The sequence below is a fragment of the Colobus angolensis genome, unplaced genomic scaffold, assembly GCF_000951035.1.
Source record: "Colobus angolensis palliatus isolate OR3802 unplaced genomic scaffold, Cang.pa_1.0 Scaffold9, whole genome shotgun sequence".
NCBI lineage: Eukaryota > Metazoa > Chordata > Mammalia > Primates > Cercopithecidae > Colobus > Colobus angolensis.
This window is the reverse complement of record NW_012122931.1, coordinates 3,050,424-3,068,590: the sequence shown is the minus strand read 5'-3', so window position 1 is coordinate 3,068,590 and position 18,167 is coordinate 3,050,424. Positions and strand designations below refer to the sequence as shown.

Below are 18,167 nucleotides of genomic sequence, written 5' to 3'. Positions count from 1 at the left end.
AACCCTGCTCCATGTCTCGTCAATGTTTAACCTGTGGTTTGGCCCTGATGGAGGGACAACATCCCACAATTATTTCTGAGCAGTCAAAGTGTTCATCCTTCTCTTTCACGAGAACCATCTGGAACTCTGAAGATGATACTTTGGGGTCCGGTGAAGCTGGTGGTACACCCACCAGCTGCATTTGCTTGGCCCACACACTCTGCCCCAGGTATTAACCTGGAAACCACACCATTCCTGGCTTCACACCTGGGGAAACCTCAGTCTGGGCAGACAAGTCAGAGAGACAAGTCAGAGAGCACAAGAGTGGCCAGGAGGCAGGCTGGGCAGGTGGCCCTCTTCAACAGATTCCTATGCAATGCTTTCTCGTTTCTTTTTCTTTTGCTGTTTTTAGTAACTGCCTCTTCAACCTGAGCCCTGAGCCCTGATAATGACAAGTGGGCACTCCCTTGCTCTAAGGTCACCAAAGACCCCAGAGATGGCTAAAGCTTGACCTAAGGAGGGAGGAAAAGCTTGAACACGTGGAACATTTCACAGTGAAGGGGAAGTCAATGTGAAGTTGCAGTGGGAGTGCCCATTTGCAGACCCCACACATCATATTTCACAAGTGCATACTGGGGAAATTCACTACATATTTCTATACTCGGTCAGGTTTGCTTTGTGCTAATATTGAAAAATGTGGCCGGGCGCGGCGGCTCACGCCTGTAACCCCAGCACTTTGGGAGGCTGAGGTAAGCGGATCATGAGGTCAGGAGATCGAGATCATCCTGGCTAACATGGTGAAACCCCATCTCTACGAAAAATACCTAAATAAATAAATAAATGGTGGCACGTGCCTGTAGTCCCAGCTACTCAGGAGGCTGAGGCAGGAGAATCGCCTGAACCCAGGAGGCGGAAGTTGCGGTGAGCTGAGATGGCGCCACTGCACTCCAGCCTGGGCGACAGAGCAAGACTCCGTAACAAAACAAAACACAAGTTATAAGACATTAAAGAGCTATAGCGACTAAATGCAATGAACAGCTCCTGATCTTGGCTGCAAAAAATTAAGATACATAAGACATTTTTGTTAGCAACACAACATCCACACGTATGTCTAGAAATGTCCCTGATAACAAGTTCGTAGGTGGAGGGGTGTCTTTTACGCTCCCTATCAACCTGAAAGAGGCCAAGACCAAGGAAGGTTGGCCTGGGATTTGAAAAAGGCAAGACAAGGCTATTGTGGGTAATCTGTAAGGCAGATAATCTATATGCAAACAATTAAGAAGTAATGGCAAACTACGTGTGAAGGCCTTTGCAGGGTGGGGTGATTAGTGATTTTTCTTGCTTTCCTGCAGTTTTCTGTGCTTTTCAACAGTTTCTACCCTGAGTTTGTATTATTTGAGAATCAGAAAAAAAAGAAGAGGGTCAGGTACAGTGGCTCATGCCTGTAAGCCCGGCACTTTGGGAGGCTGATGTGGGAAGATCGCTTGAAGCCAGGAGTTGGTGACCAGCCTAGGCAACATAGCGAGACCTCGTCTCTACAAAAAACTAAAACAATCAGCTGGGTGAGGTGCTGCATGCTTGTAGTCCCAGCTACCTGGGAGGCTGAGGTGGGAGGATCGCTTGATCCCAGGAGTTAAAAGTTATAGTGAGCTGCGATTGTGCCACTGCACTCCAGCCTGGGTGACAGATCAATACCCTGTATCTAAAAAACGAAAAAAGGAAACAAGGAAAGAAGGAAGAGTTTCAACTTGAGACACCCTCAGGCCTAGGGGCCAGCTGGGAGGGGCCGCTCAGGCAGGCCTCATGAGTGGGTACGCTGCTCTCGGGGCACCCAGCTCCTCTGGGTCCACTTCCTACCTCTCACTGCCGTCTCTGCTGTCCTTCCCAGGGACGCTGCTGACCGCTGAGGGATCTCTGGGATGTCCGTCTTTCCCAGCCGGTGGTTCCTGGAAAGAGGAGTGGGTGCTGAGTTCTGGACAGGGGCCCACTGCGGGGCCGCTCTGTCTTCCCAGCATTCCTGCCTGCAAGTGGCCGTGGAGTGCAAGTTCCTATGGAGCAATCTGAGATGTGAACAAATTAACAGTGAATGCCGTTAATCACAGGAAACACAAGCCCTAGAGACTAGCATCTTGGGCTTTGGAGAAAGTGAAAGGTGCCACTATTTGTAACATCTGTAAGCTGCCAATCTAGGCAAAGCCACCTCAACCACCTCTTCAAAGAAGACTGTCATAGCCACTCCTCCTGGGCACAGCCAGGCGCTGGGCTCAAGGCTCTGTCCGCTTCTCCTCACCTGACTTTGTTAGTAAGCTAACACCATCGTCCCCACTCCATGCACAGAAACAGGTCAGAAGTCAAGGGCCCTGCCCAAGACCACACAGCTCATAAACAGCAGAGCTTGGATTTGAACCCAGGGCTATCTACCTGCAAAGCCTGTGCCCTTAACCACTAGGCCCTGCTGTTGTGAACCACACTCTGCCGATTTAAAGTTAAAGAAGTCCTCAGGGCTGCAGTGCTCAACCGGGTTCAGTCCCCAAAGGGCCAGCTGCTCAGGCCCTGGGGTGCCAGTCCCCTCTTCCTCCGGCAGACTCACTTCCTCCTGGGTCCCTGGGCTGGCCCTACTCAGTGACAACATGGCCCTCCAACATCCCTGGTCTGCTGCTGAGGCCTGATGGAGAACTGGGGCAGGACAAATACAGAAATAGTGCTTCGAGGCAAGGAGCCAGCGAGCCCTGGAAGCGTCACCGTGGAGGGAGAGAGCCATGCAAAGCTGGCCTCTCCCTGCGCATGGACTTCACCATGGGGAGGCTGAGCCAGGGGGTGCCAGAGGCACAGGTCAGCAGAGGAGACAGCCCCCACGGACAGTGGGTCAAATCCTACTGGAGTGAACACTCTTCGGTGTTCTACAGCTTGCTGATGTCTGAAACAGGGCTGGCTCTGTGTGGGCCTCTGAATCTGTAAGGTGCTGAGAGAACCACCTTAATGGGTGTGACCAAGCTCTTCATGGGCAGGGCCCTGCCCTGGGGTGGATCACTGGGAGTCTTCCACTTCTCATGGGCCTCCCTTCAAGGAACTTGTCCCACCTGGGCTCGTGGGGAGAGCAATTTCTGAAGCTTTGGAACTTGCTCATGTTTGGCTGAAGCAAAACTTGGAAAGTGGATTGCTCAATAGAACTGTTGTACCTTGACGGTTGGGAGCTGGGACAGCAGTGTCATGAGGGTGCTGACGTCAGGTACCTTGCGCCTCCGTCAGGAGGGGGTGTGCATAGCCATGGCAGGGGCTATGGGCCAGACTCACCCACTTCCTTGGAAGCAGTGAGTGTTGGAGCAATGGGACATGCTGGGGAGGAAGGAGATGAAGGTCTGAAAGGCCCTACGGGGAGAAGAGTCCCTCCCTCTGCATGAGGGACAGAAGATGAAGCTAACACCAGAAGATGAGGGAGGAACCCCACAGAGAGCACCGGATACACAGCTGGGGCCCATGCCATGCTGCTCCCAGAGATTTCTAGAAGACCCATCTGGCCAGGCTCTGAGGAGTGCCACACGCATTGAAGCAGGAGCAAAGGGCAGACCTCCACCTGGAAGCCATGTCCTCTCCCAAGGGCCGAGCTGGCTCCCAGCAGCCTGCAGGAGCCCAGTCTGCTGGTGACCAGGAGGGGGCTCAGCCCAACAGAAGCAGGTGCGGGGGAAGCGGCCTCGGGAGGGCAGGGCCCAAGCCCTGCCAGGCCAGGCCACATGCAGGAGGCCGCCCGAGGTTACTTACTCCTCGAGAGGGAGCCAGCTCCTCGCTGCTCTGGCCAGAGAAATACAGATTGACATATTCACCCTCACCAGCTTCCTCACTGGCGTTTTCACTCTGGGGGAGATAGGATGAGAGGAAAGACACATGGGCCAGGCCCTCCAGCCAGCCCTCACAGCTGGTCAGGGGACGCCACGGCCTGCACTCTGCTCTCCCCAGGTGCAGAGAGCAAAGCTGCTTTTGCCACCTCTTGCCTCTGCACTAGAGAGGACCCAAGTCTCCTGCAGCTGCTTCTCCAATGGTGTCCGGGGCTAAATCATCCTGGAGAGACGATCTCACTGTAGTGGAGACGGCAAGGGTCCCCAGTGTGGCGGGAAACGATTATGCAGGGAGAGAAGCAACACATCAAGACAATCCCACACACTGGGGAGTGGGGTCTGCTGCCTGCACTTCCTCTGCCCCATGTACTTGTCTGCTCCAATCGGCAAGGCAGCATTTCTCTGAGTTGGACGAAGCGCTACAGGCACTTTAATAGGCTTCTGTCATCGGCACCACATGCAACCAAACAGACACTTGCCCTGAATCTGTCACCTCCACACTTACAAAGGGGTGTGTGACACCCTTTCCCTAAAAACAGGCAACTAAATGGAAAGCCAGTAGCACTTTGTATCTCATGCGTCTGATAACTTCATCACTAAATGGCCACTAATCTATTTGTGGAAAATCAGATTCCTAGTTTGATAGAACTTTGTATAGAAGAGTCAGTTCTGTTCTGACAACAGATGGGCTACCATTGCACCTTGTGACCCTCAGTGGCTATCGGCTCAGCAATGCTGCCAGCAGGTGTGCGCTGGCACCCCCTGACTGCTAGTGAAGGGGAGGCAGTGTCTTTCAGGAACAGTGAAACCGCTTTTTAAAAAACCATGCAGCCCCACGTGCAGGGGTATGTGTGTGTGTGTGTGTGCGCGCCGAGTTCTCACCGGGTCAGTGAAAGAGGTTTCGGAAGGAAGGCAGACAGTATTCCCATGAAAGCTGCTCTCCTGAGAAGCCGAGAGAGGCCCGTCCACGGTGCTGGGAGGTGGACCGGCCATGGTTGGCACGGCTAAGTCAGAGCTCTGAGACTGGTGGGCAGGTGGGAAATGTGGAGAGGAAGAGGAGGTAGGCGGAAGGAAAGGCGGAACGGAAGCTTGGTGGTGAGGCACGAAATCCTGGGAGTAGGACCTAAACACAGACTTATACTACAGAATCCAGGTGGAGAACAAACAAAAACGAGAATACGGGAAGAAAACAGAAAAGAGAAAAAGTAATTAGATCGGCAGTAGCTGAGCAGTGACAGGCCGTTCATAGTAACTCTAACAGGGGCCACCAATCACGCCAAGCAACCCCCAGTCCTCAGGCCACTGTGATACCCACACTCAGCACCTCCTCCCTTGAGAAGGGGCCTGAGACTGGAGAGTGAACAGCGCTGTCCTCGAAGCTGTTTAAATGGCCACATGCTCCGCTGGGACAGAAAATAAAACCTGCGTGGTCCATCGCTGCCTTGCCTGCTCAGGAACCTCACGGCTAAATTCAATGTCACTGTAATTACTCATTTTGAATTTTTGGACGAATCTCTCAGGTTTTATTCCTTAAGCGTCAAATACTGCAACTTTTAAACACTGAAATCCACCTTGAATGCTTTTGGAAAGGAAGGGCTCAAACCCTAAGTGTGGCTGGCAAGCTGCACTATGGAAATGCTAACGATGTCTGAGTTCATTTCTCTTCCTAATCCATTTTCTTTCTTTTTTTCTTTTCTTTCTTTCCTTTTTTTTTTAAACAAATGAAGTAGGCTGGGCATGGTGGCTCACACCTGCAGTCTTAGCACTTTGGGAGGCTGAGGCGGGTGGATCGCTCGAGCCCAGGAGTTTGAGACCAGCCTGGGCAACATGGCAAAACCCCATCTCTACAAAACACACAAAAATGAGCTGGGGGTGGTGGTGAGTGCCTGTAGTTCCAGCTGCTCTGGAGGCTGAGATGGGAGGATCACTTGAGCCCAGGAGGCAGAGGTTGCAGTGAGGCAAGATAGAGTCACTGTACTCCAGCCTGGGTGACAAAGCAAGGCCCTGTGTCAAATAAAAACAAATGTGATCTTACACCTTTGATGCCACCTTGTAGCCACAAGGCTATACTCCCCCAGATGCTCATCAGACAGGAAAGTCTGACACTGCTGAGAAGTGACGGCAAATCCCATGGCTTCTGGGGTCCAGTGAGCACCCCAGGCTGGGGCTCTGCTGCTGAAGGAGGGACAGAGGCGTTCTAGGACCACTGGTCAGCAGCCTCCACGTGGAGAGAACCTAATGATGTGATGTCATCGTGTCCTACAAAGGCCTGCCACCATGCTGCTACCATCATGGGGAGCTTGGAGAGCGCTGTGGGGCTGGCCACGTCCAAAGTCCTTACAGATATGGATGAATGAATGAGTCACAAAATTAAACAAAACAAAGACCTTGCCGGGCTCGTTGGCCCACTACAGAGGTCAGGACGTGAGGAAAGTCAAGCCCAACACAAATGTGTGTGCCACTCACTGAAACATTCTCTGTGTTTGCTGTGGTTGGGGATTTTCAGAACCCACGGAAAAGAGGAAGAAGAGGAAGACAAATGAAGTTTTAAACTAACAAGAGGTCAAAGCCACTCATCCTTAAGTCGTTTTTTGTTTTCACTTTTGAGACAGGGTCTCACTCTGTCACCCAGGCTCACTGCAGCCTCGACCTCCTGGGCTTAAGCAATCCTCTTGCCTCAGGCTTCTGAGTAGTTGGGACCACAGGTGCATGCCACCACGCCTGGCTCACTTTTTGATTTTTTTTGTAGAAACGGGGTCTTTCTATGTTGCCCAGGCTGGTCTTGAACTCCTGAGCTCAAGTGATCTGCCCGCCTCAGCCTCCCAAAGTGCTAGAATTACAGGGATCAGCCACTATGGCTAGCCCTTAAGCAGTTTGGCAAAGCTACCCTTTAACCTGTACAAAGAGCTACTATAACTCGAGGGACAATGCAACCCTCTCATTTCCACCCGTGTGTACAGCTGTGGCCCCTTCCTGGCTGCACTGACCGGAGTTTCAAGCTCCTCCCTCCTCTCACTCCTGTGAGCTCCAGTGGCTGCTAGATCTCACACCAGATCCATGACATCTGCCCTAAGAACTCACTACCACTTACACATCTGCTTTCCCCATCTAACCCACAAACTCAAGGCCAACCCTCTGCCATGGTCAAATGAATCAGTGGAAGTGTCATACACGCGACCAGCACTGAACACTCAGGTACCTGCACAAGTGAAGTTCCCTTCATATCCTTCTGTCAGGAGAAGCTCTGGCGGGCAGACACCCTACTTGGTACACCCTGGCTTGCCGCCCTCACCTAAGCCCTCACAGCAGGCTCCACGCAACACTTCAGTGTTTCACAGCAATTACCCAGGATGGCGCTGCAGGCCTGGGAGCTCACTCTGAACCTTCCTGGGATGGCAGCGGGGTGAAGGGCTTGGCTTTCTGGGTTTTCCATTGCATCTCTGGAGGAAGCTTGCACACAGCAAGGCTCCCTCGCTGGCTGGGAAGGTCCACAGAGAAGACAGCGAGCGGGATGCACTGGCTGAGCAGTGGGACGGCATGCTGCCTTCAGGAAACCCTTGCACGACTGTTTCAGGGAGTGGCTCAATCTTTAGCAGGAGCCCAAATTCTCAGATCTGCCAGATGTTCGTTCCCAACACCCAGACACTGCCACGAGGTTTGCTAAACACTTTCCTCTCACCTTGTCTTGCCGCCGCCTAGTTTAAGAGTCATGCTCCACGCCAACTCCTTCTGGAGTCTTGACACAGCCTCACTGGCGCCATGTAAAGTCACTTTGTGCTTACACGTGCCCTGCAATAACTAGCACCTGATGTACACATACACAAATGGCTTTTGTGTCATCACAAAACGTACCAAGTTGGAGAAGTGTCTTCCTAACCAACCACAGGGTGTGTTTAGCGGGTTTTAATTCAACAAGGTGAGGGGCAGACTCCCACAGCGTGGTGCCTCTTCCGGGAGATGGCACGGGGCAGCTGCTGACTGCACGATCTCCAGTTGCCCCTCGTGGCATCTCTGCCTGTGTGCCCTAGTAGAAGTGACTGAAGTTCTCGAACCTTAGCTCAAGCTGTTCATCTTTAAAACGGGGATGAAAACAGCCCCTCTCCCATAAGGTTTCTGCGGACGTTCCGTGAGACGCAGAGCACTACATGCAAGTCCTCCGCAGGGTGCTGGTGTGGGCGACCTCTCGGCCAGCAGCAGCTGTCTTCTCCTGCCCTCCAAACAATCCAGGAACTGCTCTAAATAACAGCACTGGGGCATTCAGTAGGGACCTAATACGTATTTGCTGATACGTATTTTAGTAGGCACCTAATACATAGTCTAGGCACCGTATTATTAAGGTGCCTAGAATATTGCCTGACTCACAGCAGCGGCTCAGTTTTGAGCGTGGATGGGTAAGAGACAAACTTCACCCACTGTATGGGTTCAGGTCCAGACACTGGGGAGGGAGGCTCAGGGAAACGACCAGGGGTGTGGACTGCCAAGGAGGGGGCAGCTACCAAGGAGAAAGGAAGGAGAGTCGGCCTCTCTTGGACAAAGGGGCCTGGCCTGGCCTGGCCCTCCCTCTGCAGCTGTGAGCTCACCCTCTGGTATTCAAGCTATGTAGTCATGCTGGGACCAGAGCCAAACTGGAAAGGTACCTTCACGGGGCAGGGAGACACAGGGAAAGCCTTCTGATCCCCATGAAGCCCTTGCTGTGCCCCTTGGGCTCTGCCGATGCCAGCAGCTGCATCAGGGCTCATGGTCACACCATGTTCAACAGGCCCCCATCTCTACTGATTCTCCAGAGCAGTACTTCCAGCCCCTTATGATCACACTTACCCACAGGGGCAGGGAGAAAGGCAGGGAGGGCCGTTCCACAGAAACGCCGCCTCACCACAGCCGGGGGTTTATTTTAGGATCTGGCTCGTGCCCGGCTTTGCTTCTGATGAGCTGCTGCTCTCTGTGTAGCAGGAACTTTTATTTATAGCCAGAATAAGACTGTTTGGGCTGAGGATTTCAGAACGGCTTGAAGGGCTGCCTGTCTGAGACTTGCAAACTTCTGCAGAAGATCTAGCGGTGCCAGTTAGGAGAGGGGGTGTCTGGCCCCCATTGTCAGCCCTGGTCACACAGTCAGTTGAAACACAGCAGGGATTGCCTCACGAGGACCAGAACAACTACTCCTACTGCATCTTCCTGCTGGGCAGATGAGGCGTTGCATGAATCATCTCAATTAACCTACACACAGTGCCTTACGGTTCTTATAACTGATGAAAATACTGAGGCTGGGAGGGGAGACCACGTGCCTAATAACACAGCTGGTAAAGAGGCGGCGTGGGGACGGCTGATATCACAATCAGTTCGTGTTTTCTGAAATACTGAGTGTATCCCAGACATGAGACAGGCCCTAACCATGCGATCCCATAGTTCTGCAGGGTACAGCCTCACCAACTCTGCAGAGAGTTCCTTAGCTGAGTGCTTTATGACGCCAGGCATGCAAAGCCCAGTGAGCTGAGACTTGATCCGTAAGCCAGGATGCAGAGAGGGGTGCACTGGCCGGAGTGCGGCAGGACAGGCAGGGAAAAGGTGGAATCAGCAACCAGCTCCTTTGGAAACACACCCGTGAAAGCAACTGGGTCCCGGAGTCAAAACGATGCTGGAGGCCGATGACCTCATATGCGAGCGTGTGGCCAATTCATTAAAAGGCAAAGCTGCCTGAAGCTGGCCAGGCAGCAGTTTTGTTTTTTTCTCACAAGTAAAATACTTAGAAAAGGCACCAGTTTTCGGTGACACCTTCTCTCTATTATAGTCCTGGCATGGAAAAAGGACTAGGGGTGGGCCCTGTGTTGCCTTAGCAAGAAAGCAGGAAAGATCTTTTTCTTCCTTTCTTTTTTTGAGACAGGGTCTCGCTCTGTCACCCAGGTTGGAGTGCAGTGGTGCGGTCATGGCTCACTGTAGCCTCGACCTCCTGGGCTCAACTGATTCTCCTGCCTCAGCCTCTCAAAAAGGGGGGACTATAGGCATGTGTCACCAGGTACAACTAATTTTTTGGATTTTGTAGAGATGGGGTCTTGCTGTGCTGCTCAGGCTGGTCTCGAACTCCTGGGCTCAAGTGATCCTCCCACCTCAGCCTCCCAAAGTGCTGCGATTATAGGCATGAGCCATCGTGCCCAGCAGGAAAGCAGATATTTAAAGGAACAACTCTGAATCCTCAATATAACAGCCACTCCACTTAATTCCTCTGCTGATCAGGAAGACCGTGTGCCAGAGGAGGCTGTCTACTCATCAGTGGCTGAGGGTTAGGGACACAGGCCGAGGGACCTTGATCAGAACGGTTGCTCCACAGTGACTTGAGCTCCAAGCCCCGGAGAACTGTCAGCTCCACCAGTTACAGGGAAATGTGGTCATGTAAATGGATGGATTCACTGGCACGGTGAAGTGTTTGGGAAGAGAAGTTGCCAGAAATTGGTTATTACTGTATAATCTTGGCTCAAGCAAGGCTTATGACTTCAGAGTTTTTGGATGCTACTTAGCAAAATAGATAAGCTATTGGACAGCTGGTTTTCGGGTTTAAATTTTTATTCCTCATTTGTGAGAAAACACATTCAGGGGAAGCTGCTTTTCTAGTGTGGTCTGGGCTTCCTTCCCCAGCGGAGAATCAATGGGAGCTACAGCTCAGCACTGGCGGTGGGCTCAGAGCACGTATGTCCTTCAACTAGGGACTGTGAGCCTCACAGTGTGGGCCCTAACTGATCTATTCTGGAAGGAAGTTGAGCTTTTAACTGCTGACGAGGCCCACATGATCGCCTGGGGAGAAAAGCTTATCTGATTTGATTCTTATAGAGATGGGGTATGACCACTCCCAGGACACCCTCCTGCCTCAGGAAAGGTGCTTGGTAACACTCCTTGTTACTCCATTTGGCAAACTATTAGGGAGACTTCTGGCTTTGTCTTGTCTTTCTTTACAGTCCCAGTTAACTACTGGTTTACAGAAGGGTCTACCTTACTTTGGTAGGGTCTACCTTAGGCCCAGGAGCAACTCCTCTTCTTTGATGCCCTTGTATTAATTTGTAACAATAACTACACTTTACATAATGTCAAAAGATGAGTTCCAAAGCCAAGTGGTAGGTTCTGAGGCCAATGCCACAAGCACCTGAACTCAGATCTGCCACAGACCGTTTTGTGTTTGATCCTGGTAAGGAGGCAGTCATCCTTCTCCTCAAAGAAGGGTAACATTAGCATTATGTTGGGTCCAAAAAATATCTTCTCCCTTTTCAAATAAACTTCTTAGTGGAACTTATTTTTAAAAACCACTTGGATATCCTAAGAAAAAAAGGATGTAAAAGAACAAAAACGTGTTGCTTGGGAGAAGATGGGTGAATGTAAAAGTTCCTTATTAAGTTCCTTCTCATGTGACATATTTTTACAACTGCAATCACAGTATCTCCCTTGAAAATACTACGTTTTGGCCAATGGCTTTATGGCAAATGACACTCTTGCAAAACCTCCAATACATTCTAGAATGCTCTGTAATTCACTAAGTGTTGATCTGAATAGCATCAACCCTTTATAGAAAGATTTAATACACACTGAAAAATGATTCAAATTCAGTTCTAGAAGTCTGACAACTATTTTTACTCAGTTTGCATTTCAACAGCCTGACAGAGGCTCTAATTTATACTTATTCTTAGAACTCTGTTCAGAGCCTGTAGCTACACTTTGTAACATGTCAGAACATGAAGGACAAATACACGCCTCTCGACGTCCAGCCTACACACTTCTCTTTTGACCGAGCCTTACGAGATCTCAAAATCTATTTGGCAATTAAGCAGTTCAAAAATGTTAACCTAACACTGTATTTTTCATGATGGGGATCTGGATTCCAACCATGGCTCTAGCTTAACTCGGAACAAATGGCTCAGCTTCTCTCTCCTGGCTTCTCCATCTCTAGAACCGCAGTGAACCTCGATCACAGAGTAGTAAGGAAGGCCCTCGATAGGGAGATGGCAGCCCGACGTGGAAGTAAAGGCAAGAGGCACTGGACGTGGAACTGGCCCTCAGGGTGCGTGTGAGCGCATGACCTTTACAAGGAATGGGGGTGCTTTTGATACTGGCCTTCCAAGAAGGTTTGTTTCTATTTCCTATAACTTTATCTTAAAATTTCTCCTCCGTAATTTTTCCCAGCACCCTGACTGAACTCCCACCTGACAGTTTGCCTGTCACAGATGGAGTCAGAAGTACAACCATGGCCAGGTGCTACAGTGACACTACTGCGCCTGAAGCTGGTCCAGGGGCACCGACCAGCCAAAATGCCAGGCTGTAAACAACAAAGATTCTCAAAGTCTAGAACCAGGGGGCGGAAACAGCTGCATCAGACTGGTTGCTTTTGAAAGCCCCCAACACAAGGCACTCTCAGCTCTGCTCCTGCTGTCAGGGCTGTGACCAGTCCCGCTCTCGAGATGGGCACACTCCCTACTGCCCACAGTAAGGCAAGGCAGGCTCGCTCCTGGGCTCAGGAGGTAACACCGTCTCCTCCAGAGCTGGACATTTCTCCAGAGGTGGCTCTACAATACCCCCTGAGGGTCGCAGTGACCTGGAAGGGGCTCTGGTCTGCATGTACCTCCTTCCACAAGACCGAGTCAAGCTGAGTAGGATCTAATCCAGTCTTCACACTTCAGAGTAGCACTGGGTCTATCAGGAAGAGTGGAAAAGCACAGGGGGAATGCACTGCAGGAGCCAAACTGTGTTTCAAGGGCTCTGCAGACAGGAACTACCCGGGAAACTCTTGACCCAGACACAACAGCAAGAGCCTCAGGTCAGCAGGGAAGGAAAATGAGGAAGAAAATGGATTCTTGGCCAGAGCCTGGGATCAATGCATCTGTTACATGGGAGCTAGAGTCTAGGCTGCACCAAAGCTGCCAGTTCACAGCTCATGCCCGCTCCTCAGGGGACATGCAATCCTGAGAAGACGAACCGGAGCATTTCACAGGAAAGCAGCAGCCTCCCCCATGTGGTGAAAGATCTGATGCTAATACCTCCCTTTCCATGAAATGCTGGTTGTGCATCTCGTACTACATCATGTGTGCTTTTCATCCTTATAAAAACCTTGTGCTCCCATTGCACAGATGAGGAAAGGGGGGGCCTAGGGCATTGGGGCGGGGCGGTGTGCTCAGGTTCATACAGCAAGTAAAGGGAAAACACGGTGCAGAAGAAGACAGGGTTGAGCAGGAAGGAGAAACTTGTATGTGGGGAAGGGATAAAGGGAAGGCAGTGGAGGTGTGAAGGGGACAGGCTCATGGTAGAGTGGGGAGAAACAGTGTGAGGGCCTCCTAAGAACCAGGGAAGCTGGCTCTGGTTCTGCAGGGATGTGGTGACATTTTAGTCTAGCTGCAGGGTTGAGAAGCAGGGAGAAGCAGGGTTGAGAAGCAGTTGAGAGCAGGAAGGCCAGTCAGGAGCTGCAGTGCATCCAGGTGAGACACGGGAGTGGGGAGGAAGCCAGTGGTCACAGGCTGGAGAGAAGTGGACCCACTCAAGGCTAATGCCCTGTGCAGTTATCAGTAGGACATGGTGGGACGGGGAGAAGAGGGGCAGGACAAGAGTGAATAGGCACTGCCTGCCTGTCTGCTATGTGCCAAGCATGGGGACTAATTTTTGACCTCAGGGAGCCCAGGGTCTGGTGAGGAGAGAAGCCTGCATGCAAACAGCTGGAGATCTGCAGAGACTCAACCTTGGACTTGTAGATTCTGCCTCAAAGCGGATGAACTTGTAGACTCTACACCTAAGGGCACAGATTGGTAGATGCTACCCCTAAGGGTATGCACTGGTAGACTACACCCCTAAGGGCACAGACTGGTAGACTACACCCCTAAGGGCACAGACTGGTAGACTACACCCTTAAGGGCATAGACTTGTAGACTATATTGTGCTGCTAAACCTCCAAGAATGGAGGAGAGTCTAGGAGTCAATGGCGTGAAATAACCTGAAGCACCTACGTACTACATGAGCTACGCCAGGCCAAGGAGGACCATGTACCAGTGGGAGGCAGAGGCCTCAAGGAGGCTTCGCAACATGGAGACAGCGGCACAGTCCTTTCCCCAAAAGAGGAGCACTCCATGCAGACCGTGCAAAGGGAGGGTCCGACCAGCCTGTGCACCAACACCCCCACCCCATCCAGGGAGGAGGGGCTGCCTTGAGAAATCCCTCTCCCACCCTCGGCTACTGGGTCCTGCCCACAGATGCTCCCTGCTCTTTCTCTCTCAATGTGATCTAGCTCTGACCAGGACAGAAAGCCAGTAAGACAAGATGGCATCAGGGAGGAACGAGAGACAAAGGTCAGGATGGCAGAAACTTATTTTTTCCAACAAAGTTTCCAACAGGTGCCAAGAGCCCCACGGGGCTGTCTTCCACTTCCCTCCCGTGGGCCATTCCGTTTTCCTCCTCCTCTCCTTCTCTATCTCTCCCCTTCCTGTTTGGCCTTTAGGCCCGTCAGCGTGCCCACGGTCTCTGTGATGGCTCATCCTTGGGGATGGTTTGTGGCCAGGAGGTTGGGGGTGGGGAGCGAGAGAAAGAGTGAGCAAGGGAGAGGCAGACACATGAGCAGAGTGAAGGAACCTACCACGGGTCCCGAGGAGCTGGGCCTGGCATTTCCCAGTGAGGGGACACCATGGCATGGGGACCGAGTGTCTGCATGAAGTTCAAGCCTTCTGTTGGGAGCACATGTGCTGATGCGCAGAAACCTGGGCCCATCTCAGAAAACGACTGTTTCACCCAGAATGGGATGCCAGCTGCTTTGCAGACCCTTTTTAAAAAATTAAAGTCCTCAAGATGATACACACTTAACTCCCCTTGCCTGAAGTTTTTTTTTTTTTTAAACAGATGACAGTTATTACAGGCATTTCAATGTAACTTCTACTCACAACTTGGGTCTGCTAGCAGTTTTAATTATCCAGATTCATTCTGGAAGCCAAGATGGTAAAGAAATATTTCAACAGATTTCTAGCACCCAAATAGATCTTTTAGTGACAGTAAATACCCATAACTTTCAGTTAGCAAAGAAAGAACGTACAAGAAAGTAGTGTGGGGTACGGAGGAAGGTGTTTTTTTTTTTTCCTTCTTTTTTTTTTTTTTTTTTTTAGACGGAGTCTGGCTCTGTCGCCCAGGCTGGAGTCCAGTGGTGCGATCTCCACTCACTGCAAGCTCCGCCTTCCAGGTTCACAACATTCTCCGGCCTCAGCCTCCCGAGTAGCTGGGACTACAGGCCCGGCTAATTGTTTTGTATTTTTAGTAGAGACGGGGTTTCACCATGTTAGCCAGGATGGTTTCAATCTCCTGACCTCATGATCTGCCCACCTTGGCCTCCCAAAGTGCTGGGATTACAGGCGTGAGCCACCGCGCCCAGCTGGAGGAAGGTGTTTTTTCCAATGCCAATCCTGCAGCACCAGCAGGGCACAGGCAGCCCTAATGGTTACTGAGAGATTGTGCATAATATCTTGGTCAAGGGCACCGTGAATAGGAACCAAATCTACAACTTTTGAGATGTGCAGAAGCAGAGAAAATGCAAGCCAGAGAAGGGACATGCAGAGGAGAGGGCCATGGGAGTCTGCTGTGGAAGGTGGGAAGGAGTAGGGTAGAGAAAGCAGATGGGCAGCCACCAGGCAGGGCCATCATGGGAATACACAGGCAGTCCAGGGAGCAAGAACCTGGAGAGCAGTCAAGAGAGAAAACACGGGCAGCACCGCTACTTCTCGGAGGATGGTGAGGCTGTCACTCAGACATGGAGCCACGCCCCCACATAACAGCCACAGGCGGGGCCTGGCCCAATCAGGATGGCAGAGGCTGCACCCACCTCTCTATATCTTTCCTGCCTCACAGTCTTGCATACACTCTTCTCAACACCTTTCTTTTACCAAGCTGGTCCGAATGCCCCCGAGACCACGTGTCAGGGTTTGGAGTCCTGTCTGTGTTCAAGTCTCCTGGGGTTAAGGCCTAAGTCAGGCAAGAGGCGAGTCTATGGACCAGGAGCTAACACCTCTGGTGAATGAAGGGCCAAGCAGACAGGACTGAAGCCTGTGCGGGGGACAGTAGGAGGGACCCCCTGGGACCAACTCGTAGGCAGTGCTGGTGAGAGAGAAGCCCAGCAAACAGTCGAGTCCAGGCCCGGCAGAGCCTGCGGGTGGGGAGGACTGGCTTTTCCTGGAGTGGAGGTTCTGGGGAGATGGGAAGGCTGGCTGTCATCATTGCCCTCATGACCTCATTCTAAGTGCTTACATTTGAGATGACCTTCCCAAATGGACACTGGGCTTCCTGGCCTCCATGCCTCTGGCAGGTCCTTCTGCTTGGGACATCTTTAACTTGCTTTTCATGCCCTTTAGCTCCTAAAATATGCCAACTGTCCTTCAAGCCACAGCTCAAGCTCCACCCCCAGCCCCCACAACGCTGTCCTTGCTCTACCACCCACAAAGTTTCTTGCCTACAACTCTCATGTCGTTCCTCACACATGCCTTAACATGGTGTGAACTTGTATTTTACATGAAAGATGTCTTAAGACTCCTATATACTCCAGGGATAAAAACCATGATGTGGCCTGGTGTGGTGGCTCACGCCTGTAATCCCAGCACTTTGGGAGGCCGAAGTGGGCAGATCACCTGAGGTCAGGAGTTTGAGACCAGCCTGGCCAACATGGTGAAACCCTGTCTCTACTAAAAATACAAAAAATTAGCCGGGCGTGGTGGCGGGCGGCTGTAATCCCAGCTACTGTGGAGGCTGAGGCAGGAGAACTGCTTGAACCCGGGAGGCAGAGGTTGCAGTCAGTCGAGATCATGCTACTGAACTCCAGTCTGGGCAACAGAGCAAGACTCCATCTCAAAAACAAAACAAAACAAAAACAAAAACAAAAAACAAAAAACCATGACGTACTCAGACCCAAAATTAATTAAAATGTGTGCAGATGTTTTTGGTTCTGCAGCAGGCTTTGTGCCTGTCTTCCTCTGCCTGCTGACCTGCAGCCCTGCTTTGGCCGGGGCCATCTTCCTCAGCTGGATGTCTTTTGCAGCCTGGCCCGGAAAAGTTGATGTCCTGAGCTTGCTGAATTAAAGCCATCCCTAGGATCAGGGGAGGAGTGAATGAGAATACTTCTCAGTATCCACTTCAATTTAAATTGTTCCACACAGGTTTAGTGCCCTACAAATTCCCGTGGCAAGAGGTTTTCAATGGTTAACATCTTTTAGTAGAAGTAATCGTCCACTCTGTCAAGAACCATGTGAGTTGTCTTCAGATTTGACAACTGCTGTGTTTCCAAGGGGCACCCCTTCAGAGTTCCATGCTGGACAAACGACACAGGCCCAGGAGCAATGAATGAAGAAATTCAGGCATAAAGGGCGCTCTGATAGTAACCCAAAGCCCTATGCCTGGGGTTCATCTTAGAATTTAACCAACGGATATATGAAGAACGTGTTGGCACTGTACTAAATCACTTTTCTGAGGTTTCAGTGTACTGGATGTTGAATGTTCCAAACGTGGCCATTACTAATGGTTCCTAAGGTATTCTCCTTTTAATGACATAAGGCATCTTGTAAGGTCCTTCCCTCGGGGTCCTTGGTGGACTTGTCGCTAAGAATGCAGTGTTTTTACACACAAGATGTCTTAAGGCTCTTGTGTGTCCCAGGGATAAAAACTATGACGTACTCATAACCAAACTTAATTAAAATGCCCTCAAATTTAATTTTGTAGCAAACAGTCCAGTTCATTCATCGTCCTCTAACCCTAACTGCTCAAAAGGGATATTGTAGCAACTCTAAGGGGAAAGAAAACAAAAACAAAAACCTAGCTCAGTCAAGAGCCTGGATTGTCTACAGGCCAAGTTTCGCAAGATTTGCGAAAGGAGCTTGCCAGAGGTGCCCCTGAGGAAACCATGGGCTTCTGTGTGGCCAGAGCAGGGTGAGGGGAGTCTGTCTTCCCAGCATGAGCAGGGCTGCTGGGGGCTCTAAGGAGTGAGGCCTTGGTATCCAGTGGGAGAATGCACTCCCAGGTCCTCACGACAGGCAGGACCATCTTGGTTCTGGGCACTGGAAGTCACTGGGCATTGGACTGCCCACCCCGGGCACAGATGGAAACCAGACAAAACCAAACTGGACACCTGAGTTTGGATAAGTCTTTAAAAATCGCCTGGTCCGGCCGGGCGCGGTGGCTCAACGCCTGTCATCCCAGCACTTTGGGAGGCCGAGGCGGGCAGATCACGAGATCAGGAGATCGAGACCATCTTGGCTAACACGGTGAAAGCCCATCTCTGGGCATTGGACTGCCCACCCCGGGCACAGATGGAAACCAGACAAAACCAAACTGGACACCTGAGTTTGGATAAGTCTTTAAAAATCGCCTGGT

The 18,167-nt window shown here is 51.3% G+C and overlaps 1 protein-coding gene across 1 annotated transcript in view; it reads right to left on the bottom strand.

Annotated features, from left to right (window-relative positions):
- Positions 1 to 18,167, bottom strand: part of RAPGEF1 (Rap guanine nucleotide exchange factor (GEF) 1) — a 130,981-nt gene that overhangs the window by 23,477 nt on the left and 89,337 nt on the right. The window contains exon 12 of the mRNA XM_011931182.1: positions 1,837 to 1,925. Within this exon, the coding sequence (XP_011786572.1) occupies positions 1,837 to 1,925 (89 nt within the window). The remainder of the gene's footprint in view (positions 1 to 1,836; positions 1,926 to 18,167) is intronic.